Here is a 15684-nt window from a genome sequence, read left to right as displayed (position 1 = left end):
CAAAAACACTTACCTTCACTTAATATTTAATTGTATTCAGTAATGTCTGACTCAGGAACAACAAATATATTTTATAAATGAGAGACAAGGTGAACGATCAGTGAAGTTTTCTTCATTCAGCTAAATTTGTCATTCATTCAATCATCGCCATAAGAGCTTTAGTATGGTGTTAATTATTAGTTGCCGCTCCTGTATCGCTTTTCTGCCTCTACTATGAAGTTCTAATGGAACTATAGACTGCAAAAAGTTGTGCCCCTTTAGCTGCAAAGCTGCTGCATAAGGTCTGTAGTGCACGCTCTGGCGCTTGAGCTTGGCACCTTTAGTAATAATCGGATTGGCTCTAAAGCTCTTAAGCAACAGTTTTGTGCTACTCGGGATTAAATTAAATACGTTAATATATCGGCAAATATATGTCGATTAGCACAAAGAAAAGAATAAAATACTTACGCAAAAATATTTTTTTTTTCAAACAAATTAAATATGTAGAAAATAAATGTGCGAGAGTTAGAACACCATATAAGAGTCAGTCATTACAGCTGTCAACTGGTCAAAACTTGCAATACTCCTAACTTTATCTCTGCTTTACACATGATGTTGTAAATTACGAAAATGAAAAATGACTCCTGTACGTCCATTCTATAAAATTCAGACAACAACTCGCATTTCACTTCGCTATTCACTCTCACTTCGCATTCGGTTCAAAACGTTCTAAAAGTCATCTCATACTTTATCTGTCAAAATCTCAAGTTTAATTTAGTTCAACTCGCTAACACGCTCGCAAGAGTAGCGCTAGAGTAGTTTGAGAATGCCAATCACGAAACTCACGGCGGATTCAGATGCGAAGTTAAGAATGAAGTCTTACAGAATCACACCACTGCGGCCAAACCACTGAATGGATTAGGATATTTTGATTAAAATTCGCCATAAAATATCTTAAAGTATATGTGATAGGATTTAATGTGATTAGGTGCGAAACACCTGATGTATAATATATAGGTATACGTACATATACGTATTTATAGGTATATACATAAATCTGAATTGAAAAGCACCTCGTTTGTGTTTAATTAACAAAAGATAATTATCACTTTTCCTTATTTTTCTGTAATTTGGAAAAAAGAGGAAATAGAGATTAAGGGAGATAAAACACAAATAATTTCTATGAAACGAATACACTTAACGAATTTATGAGTGTCTGAGTCATGACAGTATCTTATCATTTTATATCTGTTTTACTATATATTGACGATGCTTCTGATATTTACTCACATTCAATCAGTGGTTCTAAGATAGTTGCTGACTTCTGAACTAATACAGAATATCAAAAACGTAAGACCCTTGTTTTTTGAAAAAAAAAAAAAAATCTTTCTAAAAAAACACAAAAACTTAGGGAACTACGATATAATAAAATAACTTTTCTCTCAGTTATACCCGCGTCCCGAAGAAACAACTTCCCAGATAAAAAATATGCACAGGAATGTAGTGTAGCTCCTCAAAAGTGAAAGAATTTTCAATCGGTTAACCATAAAGGAAAAGTTACCATTACATCAGTTACCTTTATTTAGCTGTATAATCTTCTTCGTCTTATTCTCTCAAAAAACATATAATAAAGCATCAAAATCGAAACGATAAATTTTTTCATTAATGGTTTCAGTCTCAAATATATAATTGTTATATTTGTTAATTTCAGATGAAGACTTTATCTCTGATCGTGGTGCTGGCAGCACTTGCAGTATGCACTCAATCTGCCAACCTGTCGCAGGGTAACCCCAGTGCGTTCTGCAGACTACTCTACAGGTTCGTAACTCATAACATACACAGTTAAGAATTCTGTCATTGAACATCCTTGGCTTTCGTGACGGGTAGTCAGAAACCAGTAAGTCTGACACCATTCTTACCAGAGGGTATTGGGTTGCACGGGTAACTGGGTTAAGGAGGCTAGATAGGCAGTCGCTCCTTGTAAAACTCAGCTGCATCCGGTTAGACTGGAAGCCGACCCCAACATACTTGTGAAAAGGCTCGAGTGATGATGACAGTTAAGAATTCAATCGCCAATCATCTTCCTTCTGCAGGTTTATAAGTCCCCCGATTAGAGTGCCAATGTTTAGTCAGGTGATAGTCTAATCAAGCTATCAATAAGTATGCAAAAGCATTTTTTTTTCTGGACTGTCAAAGAAAACCATGGCTCAACTATCGGCCGACAGCTTGTAGGGCCCGAAAGTTTAGGCTGCCGTTTATGGGGATTTTAAGGGGTTCATTATCAACAGACACTCTTGCAATCTTTATACCATCCTTACTTATACAAACCTATCTTTACAGGAACTACTACCGCAGGAACGCGATCCCCAACGCTGTGCAATACCAAGACGTTACCTACAGGGGTAACTCCACTGTTCGCATCAGCTCTATCAGGGCTACAGAAGTCGGTGCCACGCAGTTTGGCGTCCCCAGCATCAGGGCAGGGGGGGTTAACAGGAACAACGTGACCATCAGATTGACGTCAGCCAGAGGCCGTGGTTACTACTACATGGTCGAAATCTGGGGACGATAAACTGACGAACAGTTTTGATGTTAACGACAATGATAGGCTTCTTGTTAAGGACTTGTGATATGTTTTGAAGTTTTTTGTAAATGAATTAAAGTTTTTGTATGTAATTCTTTGTATATTTTGATTTCCCTGGCAACATATGTACTTTTTTATTCCACGTCAGAGGTCTTCAGGGGTATTTTTAGAAAACTCTGACACTAGGGATTGTAAGGAGATTAAGGGTCATGGCACATTATACCGGCACCGCAACACCACCGCTCCACACCAGCATTTAACTTGTCATTCAATTTAGACTTACTGGCTTCTGACTACCCGTAACGACTGCCAAGGATGTTCAATGACAGCCGGGACCTACAGTTTAACGTGCCATCCGAAACACAGTCATTGGTGTCTAAGATATACTTAGAAAGTACATACAAACTTAGAAAAGTTGCATTGGTACTTGCCTGACCTGGAATCGAAACCGCGCCCTCATACTCGAGAGGTTGGTTCTTTGCCCACTAGGCCACCTCGACTTATACGATGACGTACGACGATGTATACTTGTGTAATGTAATATAATAAAATGGTTTTTAGGACGTGGCGGTAAAATTCTAAACAAGATCTTGATCATTGGCAACATATAAATTGGTTAAAAACGAAAACAAAATTATATCATTATAGCATCATATAAAGACTATGTAATGATCAAAAAAACAGACAAACAAACATAGAAATCAAACGCGCAGTTTTACATACATACATATATCAGCCTGTTATACTGATTATATAAAAATATCACAAGTTAATACTGATTTCCAATCAGAGCTTATCTGATAAATATGGTAACTATCAATGACTTGTAATATATTATTGAGGGTGTATCCAGATGTTTTAGTAAATTCATGTTTTGAATGACTTGCTCATTATTTATTCTGTTGTGTAAACAAAAACAATAACATACAATTTATTGGTTTTGATAATAATCAAGGATATGATACACCAACTTCTCCGTCTAGTCACGTCTGCTTCCCAATGCTTGTTGATAACTTCTTTAGTTCTCTGTCACATATATATTTTTTACCTTTAGAGACACTCGGCTTTCCTCATCCCATCGAATCACCGATGAGCGACAATTTCACGGCTGGTTATAGTTTAGGGTGTCTATACGAAAATAATGAGCAATGAAGTGGGGACATTGATTTGTTTCACACCCCTCTAACCTCACTTAATAGGATTCTAAATCGTGATAATTAATTTAGTCACAAATATTTGTCTGACAGCATGTTGTGTTAAGTCTGTAAAAACATGTTTTGTTTTGTTTTTTCACTGCCTCTTTTTCTTTTCTTTATCTTACATAGTTAAGTAGTTTATGTGCAAATTATAGTGCATGTAGTGCTCTTCTTTAAGTGATGAGACACTTAGATATAAGTTTAAATGTATAGTTATAGATGTAACCGTGTAATCATTGTTGAAGAGCCAAACTAAATAAATCCAAACTAATATTATAAATGCGAAAGTAACTCTGTCTGTCTGTCTGTCTGTCTGTCTTTTCTTCACGCCTAAACTACTGAACCGATTTGTGTGAAATTTGGTACAGACATAGTTTGAAACTTGAGAAAGGACATAGGATAGTTTTTATTACAAAAAAAAAAAAAATATTCCGGACATATAGCGCCATCTATTGGTCAAATCAAAAATCTGCTGGTAGTCACTATTCCACGCGAACGAAGTTGCGGGCAAAAGCTAGTAAATAAATAACTGGTCACCTAGGTTTCATCCGCCTTCCAAAAGAACTGCTTTTCTTACCCGGATAAAATACCTACAGTTTATGTTACTTGATAAACATGTAGCTTTCTAACATTGAAAGAATTTCTCATATCAGGTCAGTAATCTCGGAGATGAAGAGTATAAAAACGGACTTTTTCTTTATTATTTATACTAATATTATGAAGAGGAAAACTTTGTTTGTTTGGTTGTAATGGATAAACTCAAAAACTACTGGACCAATTTTAAATATTCTTTCACCATTAGAAAGCTATATTATCTGCGAGCAACATAATAGGCTATATTTTATCCCGGTGCGGGCAGTAGCTCCCACGGAACGCGGGTGAAACCGCACGAAAACGGCTAGTGTTAGTATAAATAGGTGACTTGATGTTTTTCATTTTAATGATGAAGCCATTGATCGAAGCTACTAATTCAAAGCTTCAGCAATTTAAAAAAAAACGGGTCAGTATGTAAGGATATTCCAGTTGTTTGTATTCCGTAGGTACCTAAATAAAATAGATGTTGGTTCGTTTGGCAAGACTCCAATGTCACTGGGTACTAACACAGCCAGAGGTGACACGCCACATATTACGTGTTTGTGTCTGTAAACTTTTGTTACTCTCCCGATTGCGAAACTTATTGAATAAGTATGAAGGCAAACCACGAAAACATGTGATAGGTTTTATTAATAACATGCTCATTTGTGAGGTTTCATTAATTAATTAGGTTGTACCGATACAAACAGTGTTAATACCAGAAAAAAACAGGATGTTTTGTATATTTTTTGTTCTCGATGGATAAGGATGTAAGTATATACTTTTCAAGTATCGCATCGAAAGTTATATGGCTAGAAAAAATGGCTAATTAAGCTCTAAAACTTTCACAACTTCATCAACAAACTTCTGGTTCGATCGTCCTAAATGTATAATCGATGCGTTATTAGCCTTTTATAACTCTGTTACTTCTAAACCCTTAAAATTTGAAATGATCCGGTTGATATATCTTCCGGCAAATTGTTAGTTATCATGCAAGTAGGTAGAACCTTACATTCACTTAATCTATCATTAACCTTTCTAATGTTCCGCAAGTACCTACACATGCCATGTAGTACGCATGGGATAATAGGAATTGAAAAGAAAAGGTAAGTTCAATGTCAGCAGTTTATTATATACATCGTAGTTTCCGTTACATTCAAAAAGCTCGTCCGTCAAAAGGTATCAAATGTAGTGGTAAAACTTTGGTTTTATCGTCCCCAGATCTCGATGGAGTAGTGGTAGCCGAAGCCCCTGGCAGACGTGAGCCTGATGGTCGCAAAGTTCCGTCCGACGCCTCCTGACCTCACGGAAGGGATAGCCCACTGTGTCTGTCCGACCTCTGTCGCTCTGATTGCGGTGATGCGAGCGCTGCCACTGTAGGCGATGTCCTCGGATTGTACTTCGTTCGCGACAGGAGCCCGCAGCACGGTGTTACTGGAAGCAGTTCAACGTTCAACACCAAGGAGACATGATGATGTCCTATTAGCCGATCATCGGCTACGGAGGCTGTTCTCATGTAAGGAGATTAGCCAAATGCACAGGACATAATAATATTATAGTGCACAAACATTTGCGCAGAAACAGGTGCACTCACTAGTCCTTCACTCTCATAGCGCGATGGGACGGCAATGGAAAGATCAGGCGCAGGAGCGACATTAACGTGCTCTCCGAAGCACGGGTGTATCAATCACCAACTTTCAGGTTCCAGGCTACTTTGTGAAAGTTTCTAAAACCCACAAAGTGTTTTCGGTCCGTCCCGAGCATCGAACCCGAGACCTCGTGCTCAGCAGCCGCGCTTGCGACAGCTAGACTAACGAGGCAGTTTAGGCCAAGGAGACATATCGAGCAGGCAGTAATATACTATACACACCTGTAGAGCAGGATGTCGTCCGGCCTGGCGTAGCCGTGGCTCAGGTCGACTCTGGCGGCGCGCTCAGCTGCAGCGGCCGCGCTGCTCACTGCCAGCGCTGCTAGCACTGCCAATACCACTGCGCTCTTCATCTGCAACGAGAACAACATCAGCTATCGAGTCACCATCAATGTTCCTCATGTTTCTAATACACAAGTTGAGTATACACACCATGGTTAGTTTCAGTTAGTTTGGTAGACCACAGAGTGACTATAAGTTCTCAATCACAGGAGTTAGTATATATAGAAAATATTGTCGATAAGATTATGTTATCGCAATTTAAGAATACAACAAGAAATCTCACTGATTGTTATGTGTTTATCTTAATAGTTTCAGTCAATCACTTGTATATCCGGAAATACAAGGTAAATGATTTTACATTTCTTATTTACAAAATTGTCGTGTCATTATTCTGAAAAGTGTTTACATCTGGGCTAAATTCTTGAAAGGCATTTTCTTGGAATCGATCAAAATTTAAATACGAATCATGATAATATCATAAGGTGTAGGATGCAGATTTAAAAAATATTTGTGCTGACAGTGGTTAAATAACTTGTACCTTATTGGCTGATGGGACAGAAAAGTTGTCGAGTGGCGATCACGAACCACGACCCCAGACGCAGTGCAGCCAGGTCCCCCATTAGATAGACGGAGGATCTGGCCAAGGTCGCCGGAAAGTAGTGGATACGTTGTATAAAACCGCACAAAAAGGCGAATCTAGGGGGAGGCCTTTGCGTGAATGCCTTTCGGCTGAAGAGAGGACTGGTCAGATTTAAATTATATCAGTGTTGGACAGTTCATTTGTCTGTTCAGGTAATCCAATATGGATTCAAAATAATGACTGCACAAATCGTTTTATCTAATAAACAATATCCGCATGAATTAATCTAATAACAAAATTATATTATTATTTGCATTAATATTGAGATAAAGCAAGACTTTAAGATTAATTACTCGGCATAACCGAGTCTGTGATTATTACAATCTTATCGAAATATTTTCTATATATACTAACTCCTGTGATGGAGAACTTATAGTCACTCTGTGGTCTACCAAACTAACCAAACCTAACCATGGTGAGTATACTCAATTGATGTATTAGAAACATGAGGAACATTGAGGGTGAGTCAACAGCTGATGTTGTTCTAGTTGCAGATGAAGAGCGCAGTGGTGTTAGCAGTCCTGGCAGCGCTGGCAGTGAGCAGCGCGGCGGCTGCAGCTGAGCGCGCCGCCAGAGTCGACCTGAACCACGGCTACGCCAGGCCTGACGACATCCTGCTGTACAGGTGTGTATAGTTACTGTTACAGCCTTTTTATCGTCCCACTGCTGGGCACAGGCCTCCTCTCACACGGAGAAGGATTGAGCGGTAATCAACACGCTTGCTCAATGCGGGTTGGTGATTTCAGACTATGTAGTTCAGGTTTCCTCAAAATGTTTTCCTTCACATTTTTATCCGCCATTGGTGTCCAAGATATACTTAAAAAGTACATACAAACTTAGAAAAGTTGCATTGGTACTTGCTTGACCTGGAATCGAACCCCTCACACCCTCATACTCGAGGTTGGTTCTTTACCCACTGGGCCACCACAACTTTAGGTGTGTATAGTACCTCTATATTATTGTCTGCTCGATATGTCTCCTTGGTGTTGAACGTTGAACTGCTTCCAGTAACACCGTGCTGCGGGCTCCTGTCGCGAATGAGGTACAATCCGAGGACATCGCCTACAGTGGCAGCGCTCGCATCACCGCAATTAGAGCGTCAGAGGTCGGACAGACACAGTGGGCTATCCCTTCCGTGAGGTCAGGAGGCGTTGGACGGAACTTCGCGACCGTCAGGCTCACGTCTGCCAGGGGCTTCGGCTACCACTACTCCATCGAGATCTGGGGACGATAAGCCTAAAGTTTTGTCACCACATTTGATACCTTTTGACAGACGAGCTTTTTGAATATAACGGAAACCTTGATGTATAGAATAAACTGCTGACATTGAACATACCTTTTTTTTTACAAAGACCTTATAAGATCAACAGTCCTTATGGATCCCACTATGCGTGTGTACTTGCAAAACATTAAAAATGTTAAGGATAGAAGAAGTGATTCATAAGCTTTTGTCTAAATTCCATTGTAGTGTGAGTTTACGCTCTAGACAGACGGACTGCATTTCAACTGCAAAGCTGTTCAACGGCAGTTTAAATGCAATTGACACGACTGCAAAAGAACTGCAAATCAAACGTGCAGTCCGATTGCAGTTGAATTGCAGTTGGCGTGCAGTCGTGTTCTGAAGTTGATTCGCAATTCTATTGCAGTCGTATCAACTGCATTCGAACTGCCGTTGAACTGCAAATTTGCAGTTGAAATGCAGTCCGTCTGTCTAGAGCCTTATATGGAATGTTTTAAAATTTGAACCTCTTCCTCAAGTCTTCGGAATTCGAAAACGTCCACAATTGTTATCTATCTATCTATATCTATCTTCTATCTATATATATAAAAATGAAACCCGCTTTCCTTTGTCACGATATAACATGAAAACGGCTTGACCGATTTGGCTGAAAATTAGAGGGGAGGTAACTTAGACCTTATAGTTTTTGTCACCATCCGGCTGCGGGACGCGGGTGAAACCGCGGGCGAAAGCTAGTATTTAAATAAAAATAACTGTGCTGGAATATTTTGCTTTAATTTTTAGGCATAATAATTGAAATTAAATCTAAAATTATACATTAAGTAGATAAATCTAAAATAACGATAAGTTAATATAAAATTACAAGTAAGTACCTATCTAAATATTTTATGAGTAGACTAAATCTAAAACATTATATGGGGTATTTAAATTAGGTAAGTGCAATCTAAATAGTAATAAAGTACCTACACAGCACACTTAATACGAAGTTGATATTAAAAATTACTTGGTAAACGTACATTAAAAATTACGAACTATTTATATTCCTACTAACGGCCGACCTAGCACTTTTCTTTTTATTTGGAACCGACTGTTTCCTAACGGTTGGTAGTTGAGATTCAAGGATCTCATCAATCTCTTCTAACAGAGGACACCAGGAAGGAAGATAGTTCCCATCGATCCTGACGTTGATCAGACCTCTCGGGCTCCTATTCCACAATGTCTGCGTCACTAACACATCACGCAATTTCTCCACGCTCATAAGACTAAGATTATTGTAAGCTATATTCAAGTAACAAAGAGAGTTATTACCAAAACAATACACTACACCGTCTCTCGTTATAGTATTATTGCGGTCGAAAGGATCACGGTAAGGTCCCACCATTTCTTCAACTATTTCGTCAGCTTTATCCCGAACTGCGTGCTCCAAATTCAACCGACTCTTCGCTGTCATGTCAGCCTTGGAAGTATCTTTGCCAGTCTTTCTCTTTGTCGTAGAAGATATCGCGGATCTAACACCCCTTCTTTTTGCTACCTTTTTTTCTCTTTCCATTATTTTGATATCTTTAATAGTTGTGTATACTAAATCCAACTTTTCCTTTAAGTACACCGCATACCTAGCTTTTTTGTCAACATATTCTTGACCAGTTAAGGGGAATTCCACTAAAATGTCGAAAATATAACCTGCTCCTTTATCGGTGATTAAGTTGTCAGATATATTTAAGTAGCCGAGACGTCGGTTCGAACGTAACGCTTTTGCTAAATATTTTGCCCCCAAATCTGTGATAAAGTTGGTCGCTAAATTAAGGATGGTTAATGACTTAGCCGCAGGACTAGGCAGAACAAGTTTCTCGGCTATTGTTTGAACAACGTCATCATTCAGATTGCATTTTGCTAACGACAAAAGTTTTAAAGAGTTGTGATTTAATAGAAGGTGATAATTAGCTTCGGGAACATCTGTGAAGTCTAAACACATTTCCGTGATGGTGGATGTGGGTAGGATTTTAGCTATTTCATATATGGTGTGGACGCGCAATCCACTGTCGATCGTAATAGATATTAGGTGTTTATGCATTGGTATTACGAGGGCAATGATCTTTATGACCTCTTGTGGTATGCTCTCGTTTTTTAGAAATTTAATATGTACTAGGTGCATGCTCTGATCGTAGACCGTATGTATGCGAATCGGTTTGTCACCGACGTTGTCGTCGATTGAAGTGCCCATGGCATATTCGCTGGAGTGATTGGAACCTATTGGAGACGGTGTCTTGGATTTTCTTGCTTTTTTCGATTTTTCGGGACGATCGCTTACTACTACGCTTACATATTCACCTGTAACATGATATATGGAGAATGTAAATATGTATATAAACGGACGAACTTCAGCTTTTTTGTGGAAATCATTAAATGACTCCTCCCGCTGTGGATTAGTAGCGTGAGGGAGTGTCAGACTCTTACGGACTAAAACCTATCATGTTCCTTCTTATTAAGCCTGTATGTTCCAGGGCGGCGGTAGCTCTTTCGAACAATCCCGCAGCCCCAGTCTCAAGAGGCTAAAAGGTGTTAATATAATGAGGACTGATGTAAAAAATGCTTACTCATAGCGACTCTGGTAACCACAACATTTGATTCGACGGACAATTGGTTACAAGCCCACGGTACAAAGTTATCGAAATCAGTCGGGTCTGGCCGCGCCCATTCTCCTTGGTCCATTCTTAATATAATTATTAGGAAAAATATTTAATTATGTAAATTATCGAAAACCACTGTTGACACTTTGACATACAAAGATTATGACAGGAGTCAATTATATACTCCTCCTTTTTATTTTTTGACACCCGTAAATATTTTATTTTATTACGTCATACTTCACGAATATTTCAACGACTATGTTTCGGAGAAAATTGGTAAAAAAGGCGAAAATGTGTGCCTACTTGTAAAGTGCTCCTGATATCTTTCTACTTGAGCAACGTTTAATAACTTCGAAGTTTATTCCTAAAACACTAAAGGCCTTACTACAAAAACTTTAACGCCTGTTTTACAGTTGTCTAAACATTTTGTGGCTGCAAAATGAACCATATGTCAACATCATAATTTGATATTTTTTTAGACAAGGCTTAAACTGACGTTTAAAAGTTTTGTGGTAAGACGGTTAGTCACACTATAGTTCCTATACCAACGTATTTTCCTTTTATCAGATGAAATAAGCATAATCAAATCAAAATATTGAACAATTAAGATTATATGCCCAATCAATGCTAATCTTATTAACGTCTGGCCTTTATTTACGTGACTTGCAGTTTCTGCTACTTCAGTGTACTAGTGTATTTCACAACATTTAAAAAATAGGTACTTTGTAGATGATTACAGTTATTATCTATACTAATATTATAAAGCTGAATAGTTTGCTTGTTTGTTTGTTCGAACGCGCTTATCTCAGGAACTACTGGTCCGATTTGAAAAATTCTTTCAGCCCATTTATCGAGAAAGGCTATAGGCTACTTTTTATCCGGGTTCGTACAGAGGTTTCTACGGGATGCGGGTGAAACCGCTGGCAGAAGCTAGTACTCTATATTGTACATCCTTTTCACTAACTTTTAGGATGAGTTGCACCATTTAAATATAACGATAGCCAAACCATAACTGAAAATGTTCCGGTTATGGTTATAATTATGTAGTTAAATTGTGTAATTCGTCGTGAATGTGATGGGACGAGAGTACATATCTGACAGAGAACAAGCATTATTGGCAAGCTGATGATACCCTTGCCAGAAGAATGCTAGGAAGAAGAGTTGGTGTAAGCCTCACCTCGGGTGTGTTAAAAGCAAGCAAACAATTTTATTTATTACTAGCCGTTTTCCCGCGGTTTCACCCGCGTCCCGTGGTAATTACTGCCCGTACCGGGATAAAATATAGCCTATGCTACTCGTGGATAATGTAGCTTTCGAATGGTGAAAGAATTTTTAAAAACGGTCCAGTAGTTTTTGAGCCTATTCATTACAACCAAACAAACAAAGTTTTCCTCTTTATAATATAGATGAATTCTTCGAGAGAACTACTGACCACATCCGTGTACAATACCTGCCTTTCTACCTCATCTATTTGTATACCATTAATTTATATTGGTTCAGTAGGTCTAGCGTAACAGACAGACTGATTTCGCACTTATAATATAGTAAGGATAAAAACAATACCTAACTGTCGAGCTCTAGTTCAGTATATTTGTCAACTAATACCGATTAATATTAGAATGATTACCCAACTGACCAAGCTAAAATAATAAGCTTAAATCCGTAATAACAAATACTCTATTCCGGCAAACATGACACGACAAAATTTCAGTTCAAAATCTGAAAGCAATTTACCAATAATATCCTGTAATTAACAAGCTATTGATTTGATAATCTAGATAAATATTGACGCTAGTAAGATTAATTGCGGAATCTGAATGCTTGATAGTACAATCTAATCGTATTGCTGCGGCCCTGGTACATGAAGGGCGTAAGAAAGGAGCATGGTTGTAGCCCAAGGGCCAGCGAATGCCAGAACTACATTGTTTTATAAAGGCTGAAACTTTGTGTGTGAACCTTACGTAAGTACCCAGTGCAAGAGAAAGAGATGAGGCCCGAGCGAGGGCCAGCACTAGTGTGGGGCTGCGGAAGAATTTGGATTCCCGCGGCCCCGCGTCCCGTGCAAAGAGGACAAAGGGGGATTTTAGCCGGTAAGAGTCCGGCTCACCCCTCCGCCTCTCCCCAGGGGATAGACTACTACCAAGTTTGACTGATGCCGGTGGCTTTGGAAAGTATTAAGAAAATACTTTACCTAACTAATTTTTTTTTTTCAAAGTCGTATCCTGCTTTGTATTAAAGATTATGTTATCAATGCGGAGCACTTTTTATGTGAGAGCAATCGTTGATTTCACTAATAACTGGTTGACCCTCCCTCACGCAGCACCCCCGGTGAGACCGGCGTTTGATGATTTCCCACAAAAAAAAACTTCCTAGATTAAGGATCGCGGTACCAACTTCTATATGGCTGCGGGATTGTTGGAAAGAGTTACCGCAGCCCTGGTACATAAAAGGCCTACCACGGAACACGACGGTTTTTAGTCAGTAAGAGTCTGACACTCCCTTACACTTTTATGATTTTTGACGTCGTTAAAAATATAGGTACCAATGTATGCGTATTATTCGTTTTAATAAACAAAACTACAATCCTGATTAATTAAGTGTTTCAGACACAAACAATGTGATTAGTCACCGTATTACCTAACCAGTTGACATTGGACTCTTGCCAAAGTTAAAGCATATATTCAGCTTCCGTACTCAATTTATACCTACTTATAATTTGTAGGGAATGCTGTTGGTTAATATAAAGTACCTGTAATGTCGAATTTAAAGTATGGCTCAAAGTCAAATTCAAAATCGTTTATTAAAGTAGGCTTATTAGATTAGCACTTTTTAACTTCAAAATTACAAAAATGACAGCACGCCCAAAACACCCCCTTTCACCACTTCCTAGTGTTATGGCTGGAAAGAAGAAGCGGTGAAGAATAAACTTACCAGCAACACAGCTGTCTATTACAATTCACTTATTTATATAATTTTACAATCCAATATTTTTGAATCATAATATCAATAGAAAACACCGAAAAATACAAGTACTAAGGCTTAATATACTATGGCCCTGTTGCTATCATCTATACCTCTCCCTAGCCTTTTCCCAACTATGTTGGGTTTCAGATTGGCTTCCAGTCTAACTCGATGCAGCTGAGTACCAGTATCTTACCTCAAAAACCCAGTTACTGGATCAACCTGTTAACCTTTTTAAGACTGGTTGTCAGACTTTCCGGCTTCTGACTACCTATAACGACTGCCAGATATACAAAATACAAAAAAAAAAAAAATAATATTTATTGGAACACCTATAACGACTGCCAGATATGTTCAAATGACAGCCAGGACTGACCATTTTATCCTATCTTCAAAAACAACTCAGTTACATCGGTAAGAGAGTTACAACTCAGTTAGACAGGTCCGCGTAAAAGAGTGTTAAAAATTATAAAAGAACGACGAAGAAGCGTATCATTGACGCGTCTATACATATATTTATTTAACTCTATACATTGACGGCTTGATAAGCTCAAAAGAACAATTTCAAACGTGCCCGACTGTACCCCGACAAGAGTCGATATTTGACGAAACAAAGGAACGTCACATTTGCGATGATTTGGAGTGACGTATCCGTGACGTTTGACAAAACAATTGAAAAGCAAGTCCCTTTACAAATTGCGACGGCAATTTCGCTTTTTTGTCTTATTTTTGGGACGCCTGCAAAATATTTTTTGGCAATTTGCAACTAATTACGACTTACTTTGTCATCAGGCGCTTATGTTTTTAAAATGTTTTTTTTTTTTCAGATACAAGAATTAGATAGTGTACATAGGTACTAATGTGATGATGATTGTACCTCAAAGGCTCGAAACTACTGTTGTACAAATTGTGTTGTGCAAACAGTTTTGCAAAAAAACAAGTATGATTTTAGCCAAATTAGAATCATTGTTATCTAATTCTGATTAATCGACGTTGGAAATGTACTTTTGTATTATTATTTAAAGATTGGAAAATCCATTAGCTTTTAATCTTTTTGATTTGTGATTATCTAGTAAAGTTATTGTGTGTGTTTATTGAATGTGTCATCTTTGTACACGTAGATATACGTCCCCACTCAGAGACATTTAATGGTTACTTAAGCCATTCCTTAGTGAAGGATTTGTATAAAATTCCGTCACTAAGGAGAGACTTAAGTAATCATTAAATGTCTCTGAGTGGGGAGGATAGACTTATTGTTGTCTTACCATGTACAAAGTCCTAAACTTAAACTTTGCACATTGTAATACAATCAGAATCGTCCATTTCCGCTCAACTAGACATGACTTTTTTCAGTTTCAAAAATTGCGCAAATGCGAAGTAAAATGATCACCATTTAAAATTACTAAAATGTGAAATCTCTTATATATTGTATAATACATTGAAAGAGCCTTTATTTAGTTTTTGTATTTTTTTAATTATTTGGAATTCAGATCCTCAAAACGTTACAACTACTCCTGGCATAGATTTTTTTTTCCGTATGAATTCATCGAAAAATTTCAAGTTTATATGTACCTACTTTCTAAGTATATCTCAGACAACAATGACTGTGTTTCGGATGGCACGTTAAACTGTTGGTCCCGGCTGTCATTGAACATCCTTGGCAATCGTTACGGGTAGTCAGAAGCCAGAAAGTCTGACACCAGTCTAACCAAGCTATAAGTATTGAGTTGCCTGGGTAGCTGGGTTGAGGGGTTCAGATAGGGCAGTCACTCCTTGTAAAGCACTGGTACTCTGCTACATCTGGCTAGACTGGAAGCCGACCCCAGCATTGTTGGGAAAAAAACTGGCCAAGTGCGAGTAGGAATCGCACGAAGAGTTCCGTACCATTATTTAGAAAATATTTATTCTATTCTAGTTTTCAGTATTTTAAAGCGGCAACAGAAATACATCATCT

General features: G+C 38.2%; 5 protein-coding genes across 6 annotated transcripts in view; 2 read left to right on the top strand and 3 right to left on the bottom strand.

Moving 5' to 3' along the window:
- LOC124641125 (calbindin-32) overlaps positions 1–15684 on the bottom strand; it is a 154632-nt gene that overhangs the window by 64012 nt on the left and 74936 nt on the right. The window lies entirely within an intron of this gene.
- On the top strand, positions 1253–2655 carry LOC124641136. The gene is made up of 3 exons (XM_047179119.1): positions 1253–1329; positions 1691–1797; positions 2320–2655. Exons 2-3 carry the CDS (start codon positions 1691–1693, stop codon positions 2549–2551), a joined length of 339 nt encoding a protein of 112 aa, XP_047035075.1. The 5' UTR covers positions 1253–1329; the 3' UTR covers positions 2552–2655.
- On the bottom strand, positions 5444–6463 carry LOC124641135. Its single transcript, XM_047179118.1, has 3 exons — positions 6413–6463; positions 6203–6333; positions 5444–5766 (listed from the first exon to the last, which is right to left on the bottom strand). Exons 1-3 carry the CDS (start codon positions 6413–6415, stop codon positions 5541–5543), a joined length of 360 nt encoding a protein of 119 aa, XP_047035074.1. The 5' UTR covers positions 6416–6463; the 3' UTR covers positions 5444–5540.
- On the top strand, positions 7211–8233 carry LOC124641133. 2 transcript variants are annotated; one of them, XM_047179116.1, is made up of 3 exons: positions 7211–7317; positions 7391–7527; positions 7911–8233. In XM_047179116.1, exons 1-3 carry the CDS (start codon positions 7315–7317, stop codon positions 8134–8136), a joined length of 366 nt encoding a protein of 121 aa, XP_047035072.1. In that variant the 5' UTR covers positions 7211–7314; the 3' UTR covers positions 8137–8233. The 2 variants fall into 2 exon arrangements, with proteins under 2 accessions (XP_047035072.1, XP_047035073.1); XM_047179117.1 differs by having other exon boundaries at positions 7263–7317; positions 7397–7527.
- LOC124641124 (leucine-rich repeat-containing protein 71-like) lies at positions 9167–10851 on the bottom strand. Its single transcript, XM_047179106.1, has 2 exons — positions 10737–10851; positions 9167–10470 (listed from the first exon to the last, which is right to left on the bottom strand). Exons 1-2 carry the CDS (start codon positions 10849–10851, stop codon positions 9167–9169), a joined length of 1419 nt encoding a protein of 472 aa, XP_047035062.1.

Source organism: Helicoverpa zea, chromosome 22 (genome assembly GCF_022581195.2).
Source record: "Helicoverpa zea isolate HzStark_Cry1AcR chromosome 22, ilHelZeax1.1, whole genome shotgun sequence".
NCBI lineage: Eukaryota > Metazoa > Arthropoda > Insecta > Lepidoptera > Noctuidae > Helicoverpa > Helicoverpa zea.
This window is presented reverse-complemented; position numbering and strand designations above follow the sequence as displayed.

What these genes read in the sequence shown, in the direction of transcription:
- LOC124641133 (XM_047179116.1), top strand. An exon ending in GACGACATCCTGCTGTACAG is followed by an intron (nt 7,528 to 7,910) that starts GTGTGTATAGTT and finishes AACTGCTTCCAG; the next exon opens with TAACACCGTGCTGCGGGCTC.
- LOC124641136 (XM_047179119.1), top strand. Translation starts at nt 1,691, where the DNA reads ATGAAGACTTTATCTCTGATCGTGGTGCTGGCAGCACTTGCAGTATGC. An exon ending in TTCTGCAGACTACTCTACAG is followed by an intron (nt 1,798 to 2,319) that starts GTTCGTAACTCA and finishes CTATCTTTACAG; the next exon opens with GAACTACTACCGCAGGAACG.
- LOC124641135 (XM_047179118.1), bottom strand. An exon ending in GACGACATCCTGCTCTACAG is followed by an intron (nt 5,767 to 6,202) that starts GTGTGTATAGTA and finishes AACTGCTTCCAG; the next exon opens with TAACACCGTGCTGCGGGCTC.
- LOC124641124 (XM_047179106.1), bottom strand. Translation starts at nt 10,851, where the DNA reads ATGGACCAAGGAGAATGGGCGCGGCCAGACCCGACTGATTTCGATAAC. An exon ending in GGTTACCAGAGTCGCTATGA is followed by an intron (nt 10,471 to 10,736) that starts GTAAGCATTTTT and finishes ATCATGTTACAG; the next exon opens with GTGAATATGTAAGCGTAGTA.